The sequence below is a fragment of the Cheilinus undulatus genome, linkage group 21, assembly GCF_018320785.1.
Source record: "Cheilinus undulatus linkage group 21, ASM1832078v1, whole genome shotgun sequence".
In the NCBI taxonomy this organism is placed as follows: domain Eukaryota; kingdom Metazoa; phylum Chordata; class Actinopteri; order Labriformes; family Labridae; genus Cheilinus; species Cheilinus undulatus.
Genome location: NC_054885.1, coordinates 38826704 through 38850697, shown reverse-complemented (window position 1 = coordinate 38850697; position 23994 = coordinate 38826704). Strand labels below are relative to the sequence as shown.

At 42.0% G+C, this 23994-nt stretch overlaps 1 protein-coding gene across 2 annotated transcripts; it reads left to right on the top strand.

The window, feature by feature from the left end:
• cramp1 (cramped chromatin regulator homolog 1) lies at positions 1 to 23733 on the top strand. 2 transcript variants are annotated; one of them, XM_041817197.1, is made up of 20 exons: positions 1 to 96; positions 1843 to 2210; positions 5768 to 5970; positions 7308 to 7461; positions 7794 to 7877; positions 8044 to 8092; positions 11654 to 11739; positions 12280 to 12403; positions 12634 to 12715; positions 13697 to 14596; positions 14943 to 15120; positions 16324 to 16496; positions 16603 to 16677; positions 16857 to 16938; positions 17152 to 17262; positions 19997 to 20151; positions 20802 to 20988; positions 21656 to 21823; positions 22070 to 22215; positions 23283 to 23733. In XM_041817197.1, exons 2-20 carry the CDS (start codon positions 1844 to 1846, stop codon positions 23394 to 23396), a joined length of 3438 nt encoding a protein of 1145 aa, XP_041673131.1. In that variant the 5' UTR covers positions 1 to 96; position 1843; the 3' UTR covers positions 23397 to 23733. The 2 variants fall into 2 exon arrangements, with proteins under 2 accessions (XP_041673131.1, XP_041673130.1); XM_041817196.1 differs by lacking the exon at positions 1 to 96 and adding an exon at positions 1314 to 1462.
• Positions 23734 to 23994: the final 261 nt, after the last annotated feature.

The following is a 23994-nucleotide window of genomic DNA, read 5'->3' as shown; positions in this document are numbered from 1 at the left end:
GGAACTGTCATTGGAAACAAGCTGGACGGCTGCCGTCGGCTAGCGATGCTAGCCTGTGTTTGGATTGGGAATACCTCTAACAGGATTCAATTTGAGGTAATTCTTTAACCTTGACAATGCTTTCTACATCACAAGTTGGATATGACCTTTCTTATGATGGTGTCACAACGGCTTTACGTACGGTTTATGTGAGTGGCATAGCGTTAATGTTAGCTAGCCTTCGTGAGCAGCCATGCTAGGTCCCACGTTATGAATGTGGAGGACTGTTGTAGTCATGTAGTACAGTTTACTGCAACAAAATTAACCACAGATTTTAGTTAGAAATAATTCAGAAGTCGACCCTTTTGACTCTTAGAGTTACATCAGTACTTCATTCAAGCAAAGATGTATGACAAATACATTTCTAATCTGGTAGTGCTCCAATACAGCAAGGAAAATACACTTTTATTCCATCAACATGGTTTCATTATGTTTCTGTAAGATTTTAGGACATTTTCAAGTCAGAGTGAAACCACATAGAGCAATAACACTCGAACATCATCAATACTTGTTTACTTAAAAACTAGATATGCGTAAGAAGTGAATAAACACTCGTTTGATGACATTTAAATGTCACTTTACTTGTGATTTCTTGTAGTTTCAAGTGTTAGTTTAGTCTTTTCATGTGGCTTGATGACCTTAAATGAAATTCAGGGTTTAAAAGGCAGGAACAGCTGTTGAGGAATGCAGAAAGGGGGGCTACTGAAGGAGATTGTGACAAACTACTCCAACCCATTTAATGTTTACTTGTGTAGCTTATTATTTCTCTCAGTATCTACACTGCCATCATTCTGATGAAACCAGTCATTGATTAAAATGGGTTTAGATAGTATTCTTGAGATGTTTACTCATATTAACACACAAGACATTGTTAAACTACTGTCTTTGATGTATCCAGTGTAAATAAAGGCTGGTTATGATGTTTGAGTATGATTAATTGCTTGTTTGAGGCTCTAATTTTGTCAGCAGATGGAGTTGGGTTGTCTAGATTTATAATATAATGCTCTTTGTGATATAAATTGTTTTACTGACATTTCTGCAGGCGATGGTGACGTAGTGACAAGCAAAGTCCACTTGCTCGCAGCTTAATAAAACTATGATTATCAATACAGCTAAGCTCATCCGGAATGAATTACAGTAAAATATCCTCTAAATCGTGCGTGAACTATCTTTAACATGACTGATGCTGTATGGTTTTATTTCTTGTTTGTAAGTTGTGGGGTAATGTTGTTGCTGATAGAAAACAGTTGAACTGCGCAGGGAGTTCAGCTCAGTCGAAGCAGAGCAAGGAGAGGGCAGAAAGCAGAGGAATCGCTATCGGTTTTTATTATGCTCTATTTGGTCAATATTTGTGTATCTAACCGGTCGGACTCATGGTGAAAAGAAAGAAGACGTCGCCCGGTACCGAAGAGCATGAAAATGGGTAAAATAATGTTTGAAATAAACACTTTATTTAGAGGTCGAATGCACCGAGGGGTTTCGTTGTCGTTTCTGCAGGGCGCTAAACTGAAAAGCGCTCACATTTGAATTTAGTTGAAATTCAGCCTTAAAAATGACATTTTAAGCAGAAAGGAGCATAGCTAAACACCCTCGAGACTTAGTTTGCTATTTAAGTTGTTGATTTTATTTTTTATGCAGACGTTAAATTGAAATATTTGATGTTGTTTTGTCGGGACTGGAGAGGGGATTTGAAACAAACAGCGGCGGCCATGTTGAGAGACACTGAACGTCGTCTTTAGAAGTTAATTTTGCACACAGCTTTGCTCCTAATGTGAAGATTTGTCACTGAATGTGTTTTGGCAGCATGACACCAGGCTCCAGGGAGGGGATCGGTGTCGATGGGAGGAGGAATCCGTCCAGAAAGCCCGAAGGAGACGAGGAGGAGAGCGGAGAGCAGGCGAGCGAGGAGCGCAGTACAAAGGGAGACGACGGAGAGGAGCTCCTTAATCCATCAGCTCTCAGCCCCGGTACAGCTCCACTTCTCCCCGCCTCACCTCCGAACCGAGCCGCCCTGAGCTCCAACCAGCATCCCCAGACCTCCACCGAACCCACCCCTCAGTGCCAGGACCAGCATCATTTTCTGCGATCCAGCGTCAGACCTCCGAGCAAACGGATACGGAAGGATTCAATCGGCTCGGCCATCAATGGACATGGCGGGGCAAAATCGAAAGGTACCGTAGGTGACCGGCTCAGGAAAAAAGTGTCACTATGTGGGATTAGTGAGGGTCTGCCTGGGGTTAGAACTGTGTCACTGTGTCTGTGTAACACTCTTGGTGGACTACAGTATGGTTCTGTGTCACGGTGGGCTGCTAGCTCCTTTTACTCCAACACCATCCTGAGTGGAGCCACTGCCACTTCCATTTAAATAAGGCTGGCATCTGACTCATTTAAGATAGAATTTATAGTAAACATGCCGTCACAATTTAAAAAATACATGGCTAATGTGACTGTCAAAGCGTGTAGGAGAAAATGTAAACATTAGAGATAAAATCAAGTCAAAATCTGCATGCAAAAATGTTTTTTAAATTGTCATAACCCTTTAAAGATTAGTTTAGCCAAACATGCCATCACATATAACCATAAAACATGTTTATGGTGCTTTCAATTGTCACACTCTGTCATCAGTTTCAGTGGGTTTATCTGGGATAACTTATTCACATCAGACTTTAAAGTAAAACAGAGAGCCTCATCAGTCACTGATTAAAATAAATAATAACCTCAGCCAGGGTGATAACTTCAAACTGATCAAAGCACCATTAATTTAATGATTGGTGGTATCAGAATGTGCAGAGACTCTCAAGTCAGATTTTCAACCCGGAGAGAGAGCACTGTTAAATTGCACAAAGAAGTTGGCAACATTCAAAAAAAGTGGGTGGAACTGGCGTCCTTGTTAGATGTTGGAAAAATAAATAGCATGTTTTTTTGGTGCACAGAAATAAAACGGGACAGGAAAGAGTACACACTGTTATTTGTCTTCAGATTAGGCCTGAATCGTGACGCTAGAAAAAAGTGACATTGTCGTATATTTTCTTTCTGTGACAAATATATTTCAATGCTAAAAATTGCAGGAATTAATAAAGAATAAATGCAGCAAGTTTCCAATTCAGGAAGCCATTTTAGTTTCTGCTGTGGTTTACAACAAGTTTCTCTTGAATCTAAAACATATGAAGCATTTAATCGCCACTGAATTAGCTGTTATTGCTCTGAGGGCAGCTGATAGCTGACTTGAGTTCCTCAAACTGCGTGGAAATGAAATACAAATCTACACTGAGTGAGAAAGTATTGCATTGGTTGCATGAAATAATTTTTCTCATTTATTTCAGCAATAATGATAATAAATTTAGACCCTTGGCAATGTGTTTATTGCAAAAGCTTGCTTTGCACTAATGATATAATACCAACCAGAGATGCACCGATTGTAAAAACCTAGGCTGATGTTTCTCATCACTTCGTTTGGTGTAACACTCCCATTATACCAACATTTTCTCTCTTGTTAGACCATAAAAAATCAGTTTGTCCAACAGGTCAAATCTTCTACCCAATAATAAATCTCTTCTCTAAACCATGTCAGGTGTGCCATCATTTAGTTGATAGAGCACAACAGGAAAACACATGAAATTGACATCAGTTCATACCGATAATAATTACATATGGCCGATGTTTGTCAGCAGGCCAATACTGGCCAATGCCAACGTTGAGCCAGTGCATCTGTGCATCCTTAATTACGGTTTCTTTTGCAGCCCAACCCCTGTGAATAGATAAAACGGATCCTAAGATGTGGTTTATTAATTTGAATTGAGATTTGTTTTGAAATTGCAGAATACTGCAGCACAAAGTAACTTATCTGTGGAGCATTTATTGCTACAAAATTTCACCTGTGTAATTAAACTACCGGGCTCAGTCCCAGTTCACCACTTGGTCCTACTATCTGTGCATTCACACCTCAGTGTGGGGTGACGTATTAAGACTTTATGGCCCTTCAAGCAGAGATTTCATAGAGGCACAATCCAAACTGAGTTATAGGAAATTCAGAGAATGTCTGCAGGTCATTGGCAAGATGGCTACTGTGCAAACACCAGTTTATTTGTAAATAAGATTTAAAAGCCAGACATACATCTTGTATTTTGATGTTGTTTTGATGCATTATGATTAGGGCTGGGCAATTAAATTGCAATATGGCCTGCTGCAATTTAAAAATTGCAAGAGTTGCAATATTTCTTTTACCTTTTTTTGGCGCAGAGATTTTATGCACATTATTTTTTTAGAATAAAAATCTCTGCTTCACTAATGTATGTGTTTTTCTTATTTAAAACAAGATTGACAAAATTGATTATCCCCTTCAATATAGAAGTTGATATCAAATGATACATGCAATATGAACCAAAATAACTGCAATTATATATTTGTTTTATATTGTTTTACCCCAATATGTTCTATCCAAAAGCTTTAGGTTATAATATAGAATAATTTATTTCTTGTCTTTATTGAAAAACATGTAAGATGAAGAAACTAAAAATAATCGCATATTAAATTGCAATTGCAATATCGGGGGGAAAAAAATCCCAAAATATTTTTCTCAATAATGTTGTCCGCTTACATAAACCCCTTCGAAGACTCCCAATGACGTATCAGGAACAGGAAGTTGAGTGTTCATCCCATTTGTTAAGAGGAAGATTATTCCACTACCTCTTCTGACTCTGCTTTGGGGAGCAGAAGGCCACATGGAAATGTGAGGCAGGGGTAAAAATTAGAAATAAGACTGAGCCTGACGGTGGACGTCCCAGATTTAGAGATAGCTGTTAATTATTGACTTTTAAGCAGTAAGGATTGCCATGTTTATTCCATCTTAAAATAAATCAGCGTTTGCTTAGTATTTACGTGTTTTTTTTTTAGGTCTCTTCAGCACCAGTCCTACCAGTTTACTTGGTTGTCTTCTGCTCATTTGCAAGGTTGTAATTGAAGAGATCCACCCGCAAACAGAAACCAGTTTTTTGTACTAAATTCTGTAGTGTGCTCTCATGGGTTAAGGAAGAATTTTCCGCTAACTTGTTTGCCTTGTTATTTATGCCGATTAATAATATTAAAAAAGCCTTTTAGGTCTTGAATTAGACTGAAACATTTCTGGTATTTTTAAGAATTTGAGCTTCCTGACAGATCTGACTGGTGTGTTTTTTTGTCATTGCTGGGAAGTGAAAAAGGCTGTGATTGTTTCTACAAACATATTTTTAGATTTCCAGGGTGTTTTGATACGATGCTAAATTAGTCCACGTCTATTTCGAAAGCACCACTTCAGTGTCAGATCCTGTGAGCAGCCACACACATTAGCATTTGTAAATGAACACCCATTTTGGCTGAAAATCCACCGTTGCTGCAACAGCACCATCCTGTGTGAGCGTTAATGTGTGCTGGCTTCGTGCTCTGTGCTGGGGGGAGCTCGGCCCACCACCAGTTGGTTTTGGACCGCGGTGCTGTGGACCTGGCTGAAGGGACTGATTGCTTTTCCTGCCTTCTTGCCAGAGCTGAACCACAGAGAGGGACGCTCTGCAGGTTTTGTAGGGTAATGGCTGTGGGTGGCTTCATGTGCATGTATTTAAACATCTCCAGAACCTCGCACATCACAGCTATAATTGTTAAACAAATCACCCACAGCAGTTTAAAGAATCATCTGGCTCCACAGCTACATTTTTATCCTGTTATTAAAGGTTTTTTTTCTCTTTGTGTAACACAGGGGCAGAGAACGGCTCTTCCTCTCAAGGGACACTGGGACCGTCAGGGCCGATGGTTGGCTCCGCGGGCAGTGTGTCAAAGACGTCGAAGGGCCAGGGGTCCACTGAGAAGGAGGAGCAAACTGGGAACCAGAAGAGGGCCAGAAGACAGTGGGAGTCATGGAGCGCTGAGGACAAAAACAGCTTTTTTGAGGGTCTCTATGAGGTAAAGAGGGGATTCAGAGCAATTCAAAATTGTTTGATGGGACGCTCTAAAGCCCAGGTAAGACCAAAGAGTCTCAACAAAATGGGTTGAAACCTGCAACTGCTTGTAATGGGCCGCTAAGAGCTGACCATAGCAACGACTTTCACAGCCACTCATTTTAAAGAGATTTATTCCTTAAGTTACTGCACAATAAATCTGTCTCTACAGTAGAGACAGTGCTGCACATTCACTGTCGCAGCAGCGTTGTCAGGCGGCTTGATTTGAGCTGCAACGGTCGGCAGTGAAGTTCCAAAACAGTCTTGTCACAAATCCTGGATCTAAACCAGTGTTAGTTTTGTCGACTAAAACTATGACTAAAAATGTTCGCCGACAGCCTTTTTTCCATGACAGAAACAGGAATAAGACTAACAGGGTTAGTCTCTAGAAAACAACCAGAAATATTTAAGTAAGCACACATGCCTGTGCCTTACTGAAAGGAGGAGCGCTCAGTGAAGATAAACCCAGTTATGCCCTCCATATTGGTCCCCACCAGTGAACCATGCAGACTGATGGGTAGAAAAAGGTCAAGACGTCACCAGGGTTGCCAAGTGGGAACCTCCTTTCACTGGTGTTTCATTCATTTAGTTCCACAACACCTTCCAGAGTCACCCCACTCCATGCTGGCTGTCACAGCCCAACATGGAGCCATTGTTTACCTTTCCTGCCCTATCACACAGCCCAAACAGCGTTGCCATCTTGAGCAGACCCAGGGTCTGTACATGCACGCTCCAGATAGTGCCAATGCTGATTCTAACTATTCTAGCATGACTTATAGCCGCAAAGACTAAAAGACAACTACTCCTGCATTACAGGAGTAGTGACATTACATATGTAGAACTGCAAAGAGGACTTCAACAACCAAAGCAATGACCAAACTTCAATATTTTTCATTAAATATTTAAAGCGTGGTGAATGTACAGGTCACAACTTGTCCACGAGTGTTTTGGAGTTGTTAGATTGTGTATTTGATGAGTTTGATGGGGGAAAGCCAGAATACCGTCTGCTGACATTGAGTTGGCACAGCAGGTCCAAACTCGGCAGCAGCCGATCTAAAAACAGCTTGCACCGACAACTGAACGTAACAAACCTATTACTAAGACTATAGGAATTATGGCAATGGACGAGTTTGCCAAAATGTTGAAGTATCCCTTTAAGAGAAATTCAAAGTTTAGGAAGTTTGTTCCACAGTTTCTCAATAAGGACATGGTAGTGGGCCTAAGATAAGATCTGATGCTCTAAAACTTTAACCTGTCTCTTTTTGTGTCTTTAAATTCTTCTACTTATCTCCTCTTCTCCAGCATGGGAAGGATTTTGAGGCTATCCAGAACAACATTGCAATGAAGTACAAGAAAAGAGGCAAACCAGCCAACATGGTGAAGAACAAGGAGCAGGTCCGACACTTCTACTACCGCACCTGGCACAAGATCTCCAAACACATCGACTTTGCCAGCGGTGAGCCGTCCTTTAGCTTTGTCACATATGAATAGGTGGGACTCTGAGGGGTCTGAGTTAACGAGGGAAGAGGTGAAATCAACTTAAGAGGCTCTCCCATAGGCTAAAATGTTTAGTCTGTCTCCCTGAATGATGATTTTAAATGCATTCAGTCAACAACCTACAGTTTTGCTGCAGCTCTTTAAATGTAATCCATCTTACCCATGTGGAGTACGCACAGTTTGAGTTGTTCCAGAAGTGACAAAGCCCTCATTGTGACTTTTATTTGTCTTGATTTTGCCTCCTGTGTTGCTTTTTTCACCACGGTTGTAATTTTACATTTTCCCTCTCAGTTTACTCCAGGGCTCTGAAGAAATCCTCACAAGAGCTCTACGGTCTCATCTGCTACGCCGAGCTGCGTAAAAAAGTCGGAGGCTGTAAGTAAAGACACTACATGTGTTTTTAGTGCATGTTGTGTGTTTCTCTGCTGATAGTTTGGGACACGACGGATGTGGTTGAGCCCTACATGCTCCATGTCATGAGGGGACGGCTGCTCTGCAGGGACGGTGTTGAAATCTTCTCTTCTTGTTTTGTCTCTGACAGTAATGGATGATAAGAACGTGGCGAAGCTCAACGAACTCATCCAGCAGGGGTGAGTCGAGAGTAACACTTAAAATACACAACTTACACCTGGAATGTTTTGGGGTTTTGTGCTAAAAATCTCACAAAAGCAGCTGAAACGAGGGCAAAAAGACTTCTTATATTAAAGCATTGTTTTTTTTACTTTTTGTTTTGTCTGTTTTCACATTTCTAAAGCTAAACACACAACATGTATGAGCAGAAACAGTTATAAAGAGAACAACTGTGGGTGCAACTGGAGTTGAAATATGTCCAGTAAGAAGTCTGTTAATGTTCAGCTAGTGTCCTTTGCAGCAAACTTTGTCCATTTCTTCTTGGCAAAAGCTGCTCCCTTTAGTCAGAGGGGTCTGGTTCAGTCCAGTGCAGGAAACATTTATTCATGTTTGAATTATGAAAAGTTGAAAATGTTCTCCAAGTCTTCAACCAGTACTGTCCTGTAGTTTTTGGCATCCTTCTGTAGTACCAAGCATACCTGTCTGATCCAAAAAAAAGTGGAGCATCTCTCACAGCAGACACACTACCATCTAATAATTAGTCGAATGACTGGTCACTTTCTGCTTGTCTTCTCGTGAGAAACAGCCTCATCCTAAGAATTGGAAACAAAATGCTGGCTCTCTTTTGTTGTGCTCTTCATTGAATTCATTGGCAAGCTGCACAGCGTCATTCTGCTATACTGTCGTGCTTTTACATGCTTGATGCGACTATCCTGATCTGTCTCACACCCCTGCCCACCAAGTTAGGCTAGCCACGCACTACAGGACTTAAAGCCCTCGCTGAGGCAATATTTTCACTCCTCGAAGATCGTATCCCAAGTGAAGGCTCGCTGTAAAAGATAATTTTTCTGAATAATACTCAAGTGTGTAGTGTCAGCTAGGGCTGGACAGTTAATTGCATATTAGATTAAATGGCAATATGGATTGCTGCAATTACAAATCACAGGCGCTGCAATATTCTTTTAACTTGAAGTGTGTCAAAATACTAGTTTAATGATAATCCCCTTCAATAAATCAATTGATAACAAATTTGTAGTACAAGCAAAGACAATTACAATTAGATTTTTTAAAAATTATTTTTCACAATCAGCTGACAGCTCCCACAGCCAATCACAGCTCTTTCTCTCAACACAGTGGTGTATTTAAATGTGACGTACTTCTCCCAATCCCTGCTTGCATTAATGCAGAAGCACCACACTGCTGCTGCTGGCAAAGCTTGACCTCCTCCACCCCAGCCTCCTCCTTTATAGCATAAAGCTTGTTGCACCCTCATATTCAGATTCATTCTACCTATGAATAAATTGCTTCTGAAATAATTTCCTTGTTTTCAGTATACATTGTCATATATATATATCTATTCATACGGGGGGTTTCTAGCTATGCACTCCCTGAAAAGTCAAGGCAGCTGCTTGACAAACCCAGGGAGATTCTTTAGAGCAGAGCCTTCTCTGCCAAGTAAAACTACATCCATTTTGCAATAAAATGGTTAAATGTTTCAAACTGAATGTAGGTTGTAATATCAAAAGATTATTGCTTGAGTTTGAAAAATACGTAAGATGAGGAACCTAATAATAATTGCACATTAAATTGCAATCGCAATATTGAGGAAAAAAAATCGCATTTAGGTTATTTTTGCAAATCGTTCAGCCTTAGTGTCAACCCGATTATTTTACAGCCTAAAATCACATTGTAGCCTCCCAGACCCCAAATATATCATTTCATATATAAAACATGTCTGATAGTTATGATTCAAGGTCATATTGCCCCTGACCGAATACCTACAACAACCAATGAGAGCGAGCAGACCGGGTACCGTCACCAGCTGGGTGTTACGTAGGTGTACTTTCATGGCACACAAACACATCTGAGCCTTCCTTCCAGCCAGGATTTTACTACAGTTCTTCTCCTTGTATTTTTTTTTTTTTGCTGCAACTGTAACACATGCCAGGAGAGCTTAATGGGGAGGGACAAGTTGGGGGTATCAGGCATCCATGTGTCTGTCCTGCTGGCAGGTCAGCAGGTGTGTGGTCTCCAGTGGTCCAGTGTTAATTTCGTCGCCTAAAACTATAACTAAAAATGTTAATTGATAGTCTTTCTAATGACAAAAACTAGACTAAGGCTAACAAAAATAGATCTGTGATGACTAAAACTGACAAAAACTAAGGTTCGTTTTTGTCAAGATGACTAAAACTAGACTGAAATGTAATGTAGTTTTCATCAGACTTTCAAAATCTGTGATATTTCTCCGCTGGGGGTAAATCTGTCAAAAAACAATGTAGCTGTATCTATTCTGCCGCTCAGCTGTAGAAAGCAGGGACCCCAGGTTTGGCAGGGTGTAGGGAACACACTACCATGATTTGGTACCAGATTTAGGCAAGAGAATAAAAGCTTGGACTAAAAATAAAGACTAAAATGTGAGGACTTTTTATGGACTAAAACTAGACTAAAATGTTTTTGAGTTTTCGTCGACTAAAAGTACGGTCTGCTTAAGTCTTCTAGTGTGTGCGTTAAGACGATTAAAGACGAAAAACTGTTTGAAATTATCCTCATGTCTGTGGTCTCCCACTTTTTAAAATTGCTTAAGATTGGAAAATTGTCTAGTGTGTGGCCAGCCTTAGGGAACAGTTGGCTGTAGAAACGCGAGTGAAATCAAACCAAACCAAACGCTAGCCTAACTAAAGAAGTCACGTCTGACACCATGGCTCTGTCATGACAGCCTCTGTAAGAGGCTGAGTCCCATTACAACTGTAAAGACTAAGAGTTTCTCTGGTTTTTAAAATCATAGGAAATACTTGAGCTCATGTAAGGACTCAACTAAAATTTAGATAACTTTGAGTGCAAACATCTTGTATATTGTCGATTTAACCTCTATCTTTTATTAGTTTGATCAGAAACTCTCACACTGTTAAAATCTGAACGTAGTACCAATGTGCAAGTAAACATATCAGGGTTGTCATGATACCAGAATCCTCAACTTCTTCACATTGCCAGTAAAAATCAAACAACAGAAATACTTTTTTTGGACATATTGTAATCAAAATTAAAGTCAGAGGCACTGATAAAGGTGATTTATTGTTTTAAATTAGCATAAATTGACAGCTATCTCCTGCTCAGTACATTGGAAAGAGTTTCCTTCCCTTCGTAGGTGGACTGGTTCCTCTCTTACAGAACTGTTAGTCCACAGTAAGCTCCTGATCTTTTTAATCCAACCGATTAGAGCCGTGGTTTTCAGCCTCTTTTTTTGCCCAAGGCATACCCAAGATCAAGCCAAAACCTTAAGGCACTCCATATCCATACAAAATAGACTCTTTAAAACATCGTTCAGTTACATAAGTTGTTGTAAAGTTGCAGTAATAATGTATGACTGTTAAAGTTCCTGTGGCACACCTAGACTTGAATCAAGACACACCATTTAAGAGACAGTGGTTGTGTCATTGGAAAACATTCAGTATTAAAAAGTATCGTATTGAAAATTTGGTCAAATGTTTTGTTATTTTGTCTTCTTCTCATATAATTCTAATTTAATCCTAAATCCATAAAGAACCTCAATGATTTCCCTGCTGTTGTGTCTGTCTGACCAGGGCCACCACCGTTCGCTCCAAAGGGAGGAACCTGCGGATCAAAGCGCCAATGTGCCGCGCTCTGAAGAAGCTCTGTGACCCTGATGGTGAGTGTGTGCACACAGACTGTCGTCATGTCCCATACGCGCTGCACAGAGTAAACAAACATCAGTGCCGATCGTACAAGCAGTGGCATCGATGAGGCGCAGCGTCTGTGTAGGTGGAGCTTTGGCAATAACAATGGCAGCATGTGGGCTAGTGGCGTTTCCATGGTTACTCTTTTGGAGAAAAGTGAGGAGGAGGGAGATGATGGAAATGAGCGATCTGAATGGCTGCCATCGTCGTCCTCTGTTCAGAAACAGCAACAGGACAATTATTTTACCAATAAGAGGAAGATTTGATTTTCCTCTTCTCTCCCAGTTTGAAATTCAGTGTTTTAGTGTTTACCTGTTTTTATTTTATTTTCAAATTTTTCTTCTGGTTGTCTCCATTAAAGCTGAACTTGTCTGTCCTTTTGTTGGTTACTACTTCACTAAATATACTAACAATGATCATTTCCACAGCTAGTTCACTTTTAGTTGTGGCTTCTCTGATCTAGAGCCTTGTCATCCTAAAACCACTTGACCTTGTCTTCTGCTCCCCTGCAGGAGTGAGTGACGAGGAGGACCAGAAGCCGGTGCGTCTCCCCTTAAAAGTTGCTGTGGAGCTGCAACCACGCAGTAACCACTCCTGGGCACGAGTTCAGAGCCTGGCCCACAACCCTCGCCTCAGGTCAGCAGCTCTTTTTACTAAAGTCTGAGCTGAGTACATTTCTGTATAAATTTTTCACAAAAGAGCATACCAGCCTGTTATTTTTATTTTCAACAACAAAAAATGGAGAAAAAGTACAGTCAGTTGGTATCTGAATGCTTAAAATCACCTTTAATGCATTTTCTCAAACAACCCTAGACATCCAAGAAATTAAACAGCTTTTGATTAAAAATGTGTTTCTTGTGATCCAGGATGGTGGTGGAGCTCCACAGAAAAGTCTCCAGCCTGATTGAGTATCTGAAACAGAAGTGGGCGTATCATGACCAGCGGATTGTATCCTTCAAAACAGTTTGTGCTGTGCAAATTGTTGCAATGAAGGTCTTAATGCAAAGCTGCATGTGAAGGCAGAGCAGTGAGCTGATGAATGTTGAGCATGTGTTTTATTTGTGCTGCAACACAATTGTGGTTATTTAATAAACCACAATTGCAATGCCAGGCTGTGCAATTACATAATCACATAAAAGGCTGCAAGTATTTTTGTGTAAAGTAGTACTTATAAGGTTTACAAAAATGCCTGCAGAAAAGCCTTTAAGTTTGCAATAGTGCCACTAAAAGTGCTTTTATTCTCAAATACCATTACATTAGATTAATTGTTCAAGACTAGCTAATATCGCACACCTACAAGCTGCACAGGACAGTGTTTTTTTTTTATCATCTATGACCGGTTTATGCTATGCATTAACATGCATTTGTATCTGATTTGGCTTAGTGCTCTGTGTGGATGTGTCCCAATGCATACTGAGCAAGTGGTTATCCGATTTGTCTGCATACAGAGGTGGTCTTGGATGTCTTCATCTTGACTGGATTAGTTATGTAGATGCTGGGCATTCTAGTACATGTTAAAAACTTCTTAGGCAGCTGATGTGATCTGCTTTTTTCTGCTAGCAAACAAAAAGAATAGTTTTGTTTACATCCGTCCAGCCTCACTTGGAGTGATGGGAATTGCATCTCTTTTTAGAGATCTGGATCTTTGTCTTGGCTCATCAATAAGAGTTGGTTTAAAGGCTCCTAAAGTTTTTCATTTGGTGCCAGTTTGCCTTTTTAATCTATTTGACATAGCAACAGTAGCTCTCTCCTGTCATTCACAAAAGGAGCCACCTCTTAGAACACATCACGACTCCCTGCATGTTTATTACAACATGAGGAAGAAAAGCTGTTAAAAAGGCACTGCTATACCACCATAGAGTCTAAACGTTCAGGCTGATCTGCTGTTTCCTCTCAGTTCTATTTGTTTCCTTGACTCGGACGCTTCAGCTGAAGAGTCTGATGGAGAGAGAAGCTCTGGAAGGTAGTCAGTCCAGCTCAACGTCTCCCAGTAAATCCCAGCAGGAAGATCTCTTTCTGTTCCCCGCTGAGAGCAGCACTTTGACCGCTCTACCCGGTGTAGCTCGTGTGGTTCACTCTAAAGCGTCCTGCACCGTTCACTGGCAGGAGAGTGGCAAGAACCGACCAAACACCAAGGAATTGCCGGCTGCTCAGATTCTGGGTATCCACACGGCTCCTACGCTTAAGACTGGACCCAAAGCTGGACGAGGAGGCCCTGGTGCTACTGGTGGGGCTCCTGTGACTGTGTTTGGTGAGAATCCACAGGACAGTTCTCCAAAGGTAGAGGAAAGGAGACCCCCGCCTTCTCTCTCTCAGAACAGTTTGGCTCCATGTGAAGAGGGGATTGGGTTTGGGGCTTCTGAAGGGGTCCCTGATGTGGAATCCAGTGGGAGCCTTGCAGCATCTAAAAGTGTGGAGATGTTCTGTAGTACTTCAGAGGGTTCATCAGATCATTATAAAGAGGAGCAGAGCGCCATCATGTCCTCGCCAGAGGCTCATCAGACTCCTCCATCCAAACTCTCTGCTGCTCTCAGCTCAGAGGAGGGGGTGTCACAGAGCTCTGCTCTCCCTGCCAAAGAACGGGCAGTGGAGCAGATCAGGGAGGAGGGCTGGAGCAGCCGTGATGCAGAGAACGTCACTCTGGCTGAGCTCTATCTGATGTTTGGGAAGCCTGGGAAGCTGCAGCTGGAGTACGAGTGGCAGCGGCCGGTCGCTTCTGTGAACACAGAGGACGGACAAACGTCTGCACACCCCAGACCACACCGGACCAACCGGGTTCTACGCTGCCTGCTCAAACTGGTCGCTACTGAAGTCAACCCTAAACCTTTGGTAGGTATCAGCTGACCTCACACTTCGTTGGAGCAAGGATTGTCAACCGTTGTAAAAAAACTTCACTATTATACCAGCAAAACAAAAATGGCTTAGGTACCACTGCAAAAATAAATGTGTGAAGCTACAAATATTTAGTCTTTTCTCATTTTCAGTTATCATGAAATGCAAGTGAACTCCTGCTAAACTTCTACATTGCATGAATAATTCCCTCTCAATAATTTCCTCCAAAGCCTCATTTTATTTAAGTTTTAGTTAATCACACCATTCAGTTCATTTTTATTGATAATGTGAAGGTTTTATGTGGAAATGTTTGGTTGATTCGATACCACGTCCTCTCCCGCAGGCTCCAGAGCTCTGCTCCACGGCCACATCTCCCCTAAAGACCCCTCAGGAGGAGCAAACCCAGGCCCTCACTCCTCCTGGGAAGGGTCTCATACCCGGAGTCCGCAGCCCCAACTGTGGACGACAGCCGGCGTCTGTCCGAGGGGCTCGGTTACATCTGCCAAACGCTGGAGCCTCAGGTATCAGTATATGATTCTGTAAAGTTTCAAGCTCTCAGTGTGAAATAATGTGTGCTGTCAGTCACTTAAAAAGGTTATTAATTATAGGCTTTGTTATTATTAATCACATCTGTCGATAATCTGAGAAAGATTGCATTACTGGTAGATTTTATAATAGTTACAAGGACGTGCCACTGGACCCTGGTTGAGAAAGGCTGCTCTAAATGTCCAGACTACTCCTGGAAAATCCAGGAGAAAAGATGCTAGTTTCAGCATTAATTGGCGTAAGCCCCCCATGGGATGCTGCCAAAGCATGCATGTGCAGCTCCAAAGTCCGGATCCTCTTGTTTTTATGTTTTTGCTTGGTTAGATGTAGCTGTAACCCGCAGTTTCCACATAGGACGACTGCGCCCTGCACCGAAGTGCCACAGGTTTGCTCTGACCAAAGTAGAGCTACCTCATCCACTGGAGTGAGTCTAGAGCGCAGCGCTGTGGCGCGCAGCCCTGATTTGTGGGCAGAGATCACGGGAGAACTGCGAGTTCATGCAGGAATAGTATGTCAACAGCAGATGATTTTACCTTTTTGGGTTAATTTATCATCCTTTCCGGTATCAGCCCATGATGTTATAGCTCAAGCCATTGAGGGAGTACATAAGGAATTTAAAAGGTTAATCTTTGCTTTAAGGATCTGTGGTTTTATGTAAAATTCTTTGGTTAATTGTCCTCAACAGTTAACTCTGCGGCCAGGAATCTGTGCATTGTGTTGTATTTTGAAAGAACCAGATATGCTACGCTTGTGACTTCCTTTTTGGAGCTTTCTGATCGACGGGTATTGACGCGGTTTGGCAGCAGCCATCGCTGAATAAGACTTGCAGTGTATCTCGAACAAAGCTGAGCGGAGTGGTGCTCCAGGCACGCGCCGCTGCTGGACTGGAGCACCTGCTGTGGAAATGCTCTGATAGACTAGAGAGGGAGCGATTTGCTCCGCAGTACAATTCACCGGCGGATCGTGATGCGGTTGCTTTATGTGGAAATGGAGCTAAGACAAACATGTAAAGCAGCATACATCATCCCTCCAAGCAGCAGCAGTGTGAACTGACAGAATTGCAGAACACTTGCTGTGTCACACGCTTCACCTCGTTTCATCATTACTCTTCGGTCTGATCTGATCCTCACATTAACCCTCCTAATGTGGTGTTTCTGTCTGTTTCCTCCACTCTCCAGGCGGACGCTGCCTCCCTCGCTCTCTGCTGGGGCCAACGGCGGGCAGCGACTCAGAGGGCGGCGTGTTCGCAGTCCCCACCACGCTGCCTCCAAACAGCTCCCGACACAACAGAATGTTCTCTCCAAACAAAGAGGCGGAGCTCGCCTTCAAACAGCAGCTCGACTCCATCAGTGTAAGAAAGGACAACGCTTTATTTCCTTTACTATCTGTGCACAGACTGCTTTGGTTGAAAGTCCACATGAATTTGCTCAAATAAAATGTTTTTTTTTTTTCTGCAGATGCAGTCCGATCTTTTCCTCTCCAGACAAAGAAAACCTCGAAACAGACAACTCCGAAAACCACTCGTAGTTCAAGTAAGAGAAGAAATGGGCTGTTTTTATTGATCTGTGTGGTTTGAATGCTGATGATAACATTTGTCTTTATGGAGGATTCTTCTGTTGATGCCATGGCTCCATACCATACCATGTTTGATACCATAAAAGGGCTAAAGGTAAAGTCTGGTTCATTTTAGTTGCTCTTTTTTTGTCCACAGCGAACACTCCTTCCTCGGACGACAGGAGATACTCCTCAGCACGTCTGCTCCTTCTCCATCCTCTCCAACTCTTCAGCTACAGGTACTTCAACTACAGACAAGTCAGAATCAGTCCGGATTAAACAGTAGAAGTTGTAGTCAGTTGATATGGAAATGTCCACTACCTTACACACCCCTGTACATGAGCTATACTTGGTCTGATGATTTCTCCGTGTGTATGACTAAATATCATTTCTCTTTTTCAACAACAGCAGCTCTGCTAATCTCTTGTCTCCCTTCCTGTTTCTTCCCTCAGGAACCGGATCCTTCCGGCCGATCAACACTCGCTTGGCTCCTCCCACCCGCCCCCTCCTGTCCAAAACTTCCCCTGCTGTGACAGGCTCTGCTACAGCCAGCCAGCTCTCCAGTAAGTTTGGCCTTTGATAAATTATCTGTTTTTCCCAGTTTGATCATGTGAATAGAGCTGAAATTAATCTGTTAAAGTTTAAATTTGGGTTTAAAGTTGTAGATCTGTTACTTCTAAGTTTAGTTTATTAGTTTATTTGACAGGAGCCACAACAAAACTGTTGATCCAGAGTTGGTTATAAAGCTGATTTACATCTGTGGTCCCTGAGCAGGAAGATGTAAGATCATACAGACGATTAAAAACAGCATGCAAACAAGTAATGAAAAACAAATTTAACACCAGTACATTACTGGAAACATGTTTAAAAGTACATTTCTTTCTCTTTAAGATTGGTGCATTCAAAGGTTTGAGTCAGTGATCACATGACATCAGTCTTGTTTTAAAACACAGGCTTGTCCAGTCTCTGACATGTGTAGGAACTGACATCTACTTTTCTGCTGCTCTGACTGAAAATAAGGCTTATCCAAATGCAGTTTTCCTAAGTCTGCTAGCATTGCTCTTTTGGCTTTCACATAGATATTTAATGTTAACTTCTTTACATAATGAGGCCAGAATAAGAAATTCTAAATTAACAGCCAAATGAAACAGCTTTAGATTGACAGGGAGCAAAGTAAGTAATTCTCTTTGGGTAGAAAAGCTCTTATGATTAACGAGGAGGAGGATTTGTTGCATATTTTCAGGAGTTATTTGTGCTGTAATGTTAACTCACTAAAGGGGAAATTTTATCATGAGGTTTAAAGAAAAATAGCTTTAAATGGTTTGTCCAAACCAAAACTAAGGAAATATGCACAGAACAAACAGAGTTTAAACCTGAAACACACGTTACATCTCGTTTATCTAGAACAGGGCTGTTCAATTACAAATTCAACTGGGCCAAATTTTATAATCAGCCGGATATGTTCGGTGCCCAGTAAGCAGCTGGTAATGTCAAATTTGGAACCAATACAGATCAATTTGATGAAAAATATGCACTTTTTTTATCCATAACCTCCCTTTTAAATTTGGCAACATGACAAAAGCAAATGAAAAAGTGCAGAAAAACACAAAAACAGAGCTGTATTTGAACATAACCTGAGGTAGTAGATTTTTTTTCCCCTTGAATGAAAATAAAATAAATAGAAAAAAAATGAAATCTGTAAATAATCATTTTGGTCACATTTTACCCAGGTGTATCTTGAAGTGCATAGAAACTAAATTTGCAGAGTTGTAGCTACAGCTGAGAAGGACATGTTTTATACTTGGTATCTTGGGGCTTCTTATGTCAGCATTGCATTTTTTTCATCAGCATTTTTATTATGACGTGTGCTGCTGACCTCTTGGCCAGGTCACCCTTGTAAAGAGATCTCGATCTCAATGGGTTTTATCTGGTTAAAAAAAAAAAGGTTAAAGGCTTTTCTTCGGTAAAAGTAGGTTTTCTAGAGAAAGTAGACTTTGTGTGATCTTGCCGAAGTCCCATTTTCTTTTGTACTGTACAAAATATGACCCTAGAGAGTTGTTGCTTTTGAAATGGCTTGTCAAAATCCTGAAATACTGCAGAGCAAACACTGGAATGGCTGTTTGATGTGAATAGACTCACTAATTGTGTCTGAAAAAGCTGAAAAGATGAGCTAGGATAGTCTAAGTTGTCTTTAGTTTGTCTTCATCCCCCTCTGTGGTTCCAGGATAATAAACAGACCTAATCTATCCTGAATAAGTTAAATTCTTGGTGTTGGGTAAGAACATGCCTGCAGGGAGTATGATTATATGTATGGCATAATAATGAAATCCAATCTTCAATGTCATTCCCTTTAAATCTCTGATTTTTATGAGGAAAAGGCAAGAACTGGTTCATGATGGGCTTCTTCACTCCCACAACATCTCCAAAAGTCTGGATGGTTTCAAACAAGAACTCTTTTGTTCGCTCACAAAAGAAAATTGTTCTAGAACCTCTCACTCAATCAAACCAACACATCCAGAGGGACTCTGAGAATAAATATAGCAAGCAAAACAAACAGGCAGCAATGCCAGAAAGAGCCAAAATATGGAATACATTTAAAGTTTTCCATCCTTCTTAGCAGAATGCTAAGCAGGTCAGCTCAGGCATCCCTCTTAGACTTAGAGGTGCTGACCTTCTTAGCAGGAGGCTGCAGGGAAGCCAAGAAAACCTGATGCAATCATTTGCATGAGGTTGCAATCATGGAATCATCTGCAGAAATCAGAGATGAAATTCCAAGATCCCAAAACCTGGAACTGGGCAGGTCAAAATGATTTAACTTGTTAGAATTTATGAGCAGATTTACTGAAACATAAATGGATCTGACAACAGACGCAGACGCAGTCAGAAAAGGACAAATGACAGAGTGATTAAAGAAAGAGAAACCCAGATATTATTTTGTCCCCTTGCAGATGTGATGATGATGTCTGTTTGTTTTACACGCTTATAAAAGATATCCCACTGAAGTGAGCATGAGTTAAGCTGTGAAACTTAATTTCTGCTGTTGAACTGAGACTCAAACAGTGAAAAATGCTCCTCTGGATGTTGTGGACAAAGAAGTGAACATCAACACTGCAGATGTGGACGCCTTACATGAAAGGAAAGGATGGTTAAGTTTGAGGATAAATGATCTAGTATACATTCACAGCTGCATGTTTCCAGGTTAATTTCCCAGCTTGTATTCTTTAATACCTTCTATCTCTACGTGTTTGTCCTGTGTTAATGTGATAAATCATTTCGTTTTCTGCCTTTCCTCTTTAGGTGCCATCGACCTGGCAGCCAAGTCTGCAGGAATCATCCCCAGCAGTCCTCAACGGGATCAGAACTCCACTGTTGACAACAACGACCTTCTCCCCTCCGCTTCCATCACTGAAACTGATCCAGACCCTCAGCTGATCCAGCACCACGCCCCTGAGGTCAGATACACAAACACACTCGGGCCACATGCTGTGCTACCTCTCTAGTAGGGGTCTAGATGTTTTTGACGGCAGGAACTTTCCCCAGGAACCTTTTTAGGAACTCTGTGTTTTTTGAATGCAGAAACCAGGTTTTTAATTTTGGTTATGGTGTAAAAAATCTTGCTTTCGTTGAGTTCCTGCTTAGGCCAAAGAACTCTGAGGGATGGGACTGCAGTCCTGAACATTTCTGATTGATATAGAGGTCAACAACTCTGCCAGTGGCTCTCAGATGACCACACAGATTATTAGCATTCTAATGGTTGACACAGACTTATTTGGCCCTGGTTAGGTTTAGAGCTGAAGAAGCTTGTTAGAGAAGAAAACATCTTCAGCAACCTTAACTAAGTCCAGTTGCCCAGTTTGGATCAGGCTAAGATCATATTGATTCACTTTGCAAACCTGAAACCTGGCTGTATCAGGATGTCTGACTCCAGGTCAGCTGTAGACCTCAGGAACCATTTAGTTCTTTGAGAGAAGTCCCTGCTACTTTTGGTTTAAAAGCATCTTAACCAGATCTTCGTGATTCTTCTTCCAAAGATAGAAATTGAAGCCTTAAAAATGTTCTAAAATATTCCCAGTGAGAGTGTTAAATGTTCATCTCTCCACAGAACGGCGTTCCTCCTCCATCTCCTGGAGTCACCGGAGGAGGAGATTCCCTCCTCTCTCCACCGAGCGTCGCCTCCCTCCTCGACATCTCGCTCCCCGGTCCTCCTGAGGAGGCTCTGGCCCCTGGAGAGCCTCAGACTCACATCAGCGACTCGATCATCGAGCTGGCCATCAACTCCGCTCACTACAGTGCGTTTTTATCTTTCTGTCTGACACTGGAAGCATTAAAGATGGAGATGTTTATTCTGACAGCTGTTTGGTTATTCAGGAGAGAGGGAGCCGTGCTGCATGGAGGATGGTTTTTAAAATATGTGAAGCATTTTTAGACGAAACATGTTGAATGACATGCAGCTAAACTTGCGAGACGGCTTGCAAAAGTTCACTAAACAACAAGTGTGTAAACTAAGGGGGGTTTCACATTCCCTTGACCCCAAAGTCTGGCCCCTTCTGATCACTTTGAACAGAAGTGTACCTTACTCTAACACTGTGCCTGAATAAGCTTGGGCGTGATTTATGTGCAGCCATGCTCAAGTATGGAGTACTCATCAGCGAGTAGAGCTGTTTAGTCAGAGCTGAACATCTCCTGTCTCTCCAAAAACCACCACAGACATATTTAACCCTCTTAGCTGAACAGTAGATGTTGAAGTAGGAAGAATAGTTCAAAAATGACTATAGTATAATAGTATGGTGGATATACAAACCGACCACGAGCATGCCGTCACATTTAAAGTGTGCTGAGAACATTATAACGTGAAAGCAGACCAGCGGAGGAGAGGGAGGAATTATGGGAGGTCACAGTTAAAATCAATCATGTAAAATTGCACTGATATGTTCTGTTTGTCTTCTTCTGCTGCAGGTGAAGAGGCGGCGCTCTCTCCAGCCAAACTGAGCAACAACGACAGTTCCAAACTTTTATCCTCGTCTCCCTCGGTCAGCCCATCCCGAGGCTGGATCCCCTCGCCCAGCCACGACCCTCAGTGGTACCCCAGCGACTCCTCTGACTCCACACTGGGATGCCTCCTCTGTGGGTCTTTTTCTCTTTTAAATAAACACACTTTTAAACTTTATTTAATCTGACTTTACTGTTTAGCTTGTTAATATTTGAGAAACCTGCCCAGAAAATCTCTCAGCCATTTGATATGTCTTTTTTTATGAAAACACACTAATGCTGATGCAGCTGCAGACTTTCTCCTGCAGCGACGTCTCCTCATGTTTTTGTTTTCACTACTTTTTCATTCACACTCTTTCTGTTTGGGTATTTTCCTTCCAGCCAGCATGGTCTCTCCTGATAAGAGCAGGCGGACCTCCCTAACCCCCTCTGGCCCCTCCAGTGGCACGGCTTTGCTCGGCCCCAGCCTCCTGGACTGCAACTCCCATGATTCCTTTCAGTCCCGTGGCCTTCCTGATGTGGCAGAGGTAAGATGAGTCCTCAAAGGCCCATCCCAAATAATGTGTGGGCCCCTGAAAGTGAATGGTTCCCTAACAGATGTGAATAAATAATATTGACATGTTAGATCAGCAGTGTTGGTTTTAGCCTTTTAGATATCCTGTCTTTATTTTCCTGAGCTGTAAGTTGCAATCATCAAGATTAAGAGGAAAAAAAAGAGATATTTCACTTTTTTTGTGGTTTATCTAAAATACAGTGCCTATAGAAAGATTCATCCCCTTGGATGTTTTCCCCTCTACCTTTACAAGCCTTCCAGGGCCAGCTGCTGAGAAGCACCCCCACAGCATGATGCTGCCACTACCGTGCTACACAGTGGGGATGGTGTGTTTGGCGTCTTGTCTGATGGTCAGAAAGCTCCATTTTTGTCTCATCAGACCAAAGAACTTTCTTCCTCTTGACCACGGAGTCTCCCACATGCCTTTTGGTGGACTCTAGTTCAGACTGAATCTGAGTTTTCTTCAACAGTGTCTTTCTCTTTGCCACTCTCCCATAAAGCTTTGACTGGTGAAGAACCTGACCAACAGTTGTTGTCTGCAGAGTCTCTCCCATCTCAGCTGCTGAAGCTTGGAACTCCTTCAGAGTAGTCATAGGCATCTTAGTGGCCTCTCTCACTAGTCTCCTTCTTGCACGCTCACTCAGTTTGTAAGGATGGTCTGATCTAGGCAGATTTACATGTGCCATATTCCTTCATGTCCTTATGATGGATTTAATTGAACTCTGGGGGATGTTCAGAGCCTTGGCAATGTTTTTGTCTCCATCCCCTGACAAACTTTTCAGTAACATTTTCTCTGAGTTGCTTGAAGTGTTCTTTTGTCTTTATGGTGTAATGCTAGCCAGTGATACTGATTGACCAGTGACTGGACCTTCCAGACACAGGTGTCTTTATACTACAATCAATGAGACACATTCACTGCACTCATTAAATTACAGGGTAAAATTAACTTTTTCATGATTATCTAATTTTCTTATATGCACTGGTATATTTGAAAGTCCTCTCTGCTGCTCTGTGTTGACATCTTGTTTTACCGTCTTGCAGATGGACTCTCAGCTCGCCTGTATGATGAGTGAGAGCAGCGTAGACTACATCGCTCGCTTCAATGACCTGGCTCAGGAACTGGCTGTGACGGAGCCCTCCCTCCCCCCGCCTTGAGGAGAAGACGACCCCGGCTTCACTTACCAGCGAGGTCACGAGGAGCTGGGCGACCTGAGGAGTGACTGGAACATGGCCGCGCTATCGCTCACTCTCTGGAGAGAGGAGCGGCGTGCAGGAACACAAAGCCCCTAGAGCCATCCCTGGCCTGTTTGTTAAAGTGCAATAATAACGTTAAACCTTGATTCTTCTTCAAGGAGACGCTGAAACAAGTTTGTTTCTGTAAGGTGGAACGCTCTTTAAAAGAAACACTTTAGAAGAAGACCTGCGTTTACAAACACAACCTCATGTTAAGGAAATACTATGCCATACCTGAACAAAGACTCACTGATCTTTACGTCTCTTCCTGCTTTGTGTGTGTGCGCGTGTGTTTGGTTTCTACTTTGTCTAATCAACCTGCAAAATGTGTAAATCCGTTAAAATGTGCAGTTCAGATCCCAGCTGGAGGCAAACAGCTGGAGGCTGATTTTCAAAGTAATGGCAGCGATAAAGAGGCTAAATGTGGCGACACTGTCAATGTAGTTCCTCCATTTTAAGTTATTTCTGTCTGTGAAAGTAGAGCAGAACACGGCTGGGCAGGTAGAGGTTAAATTGCACT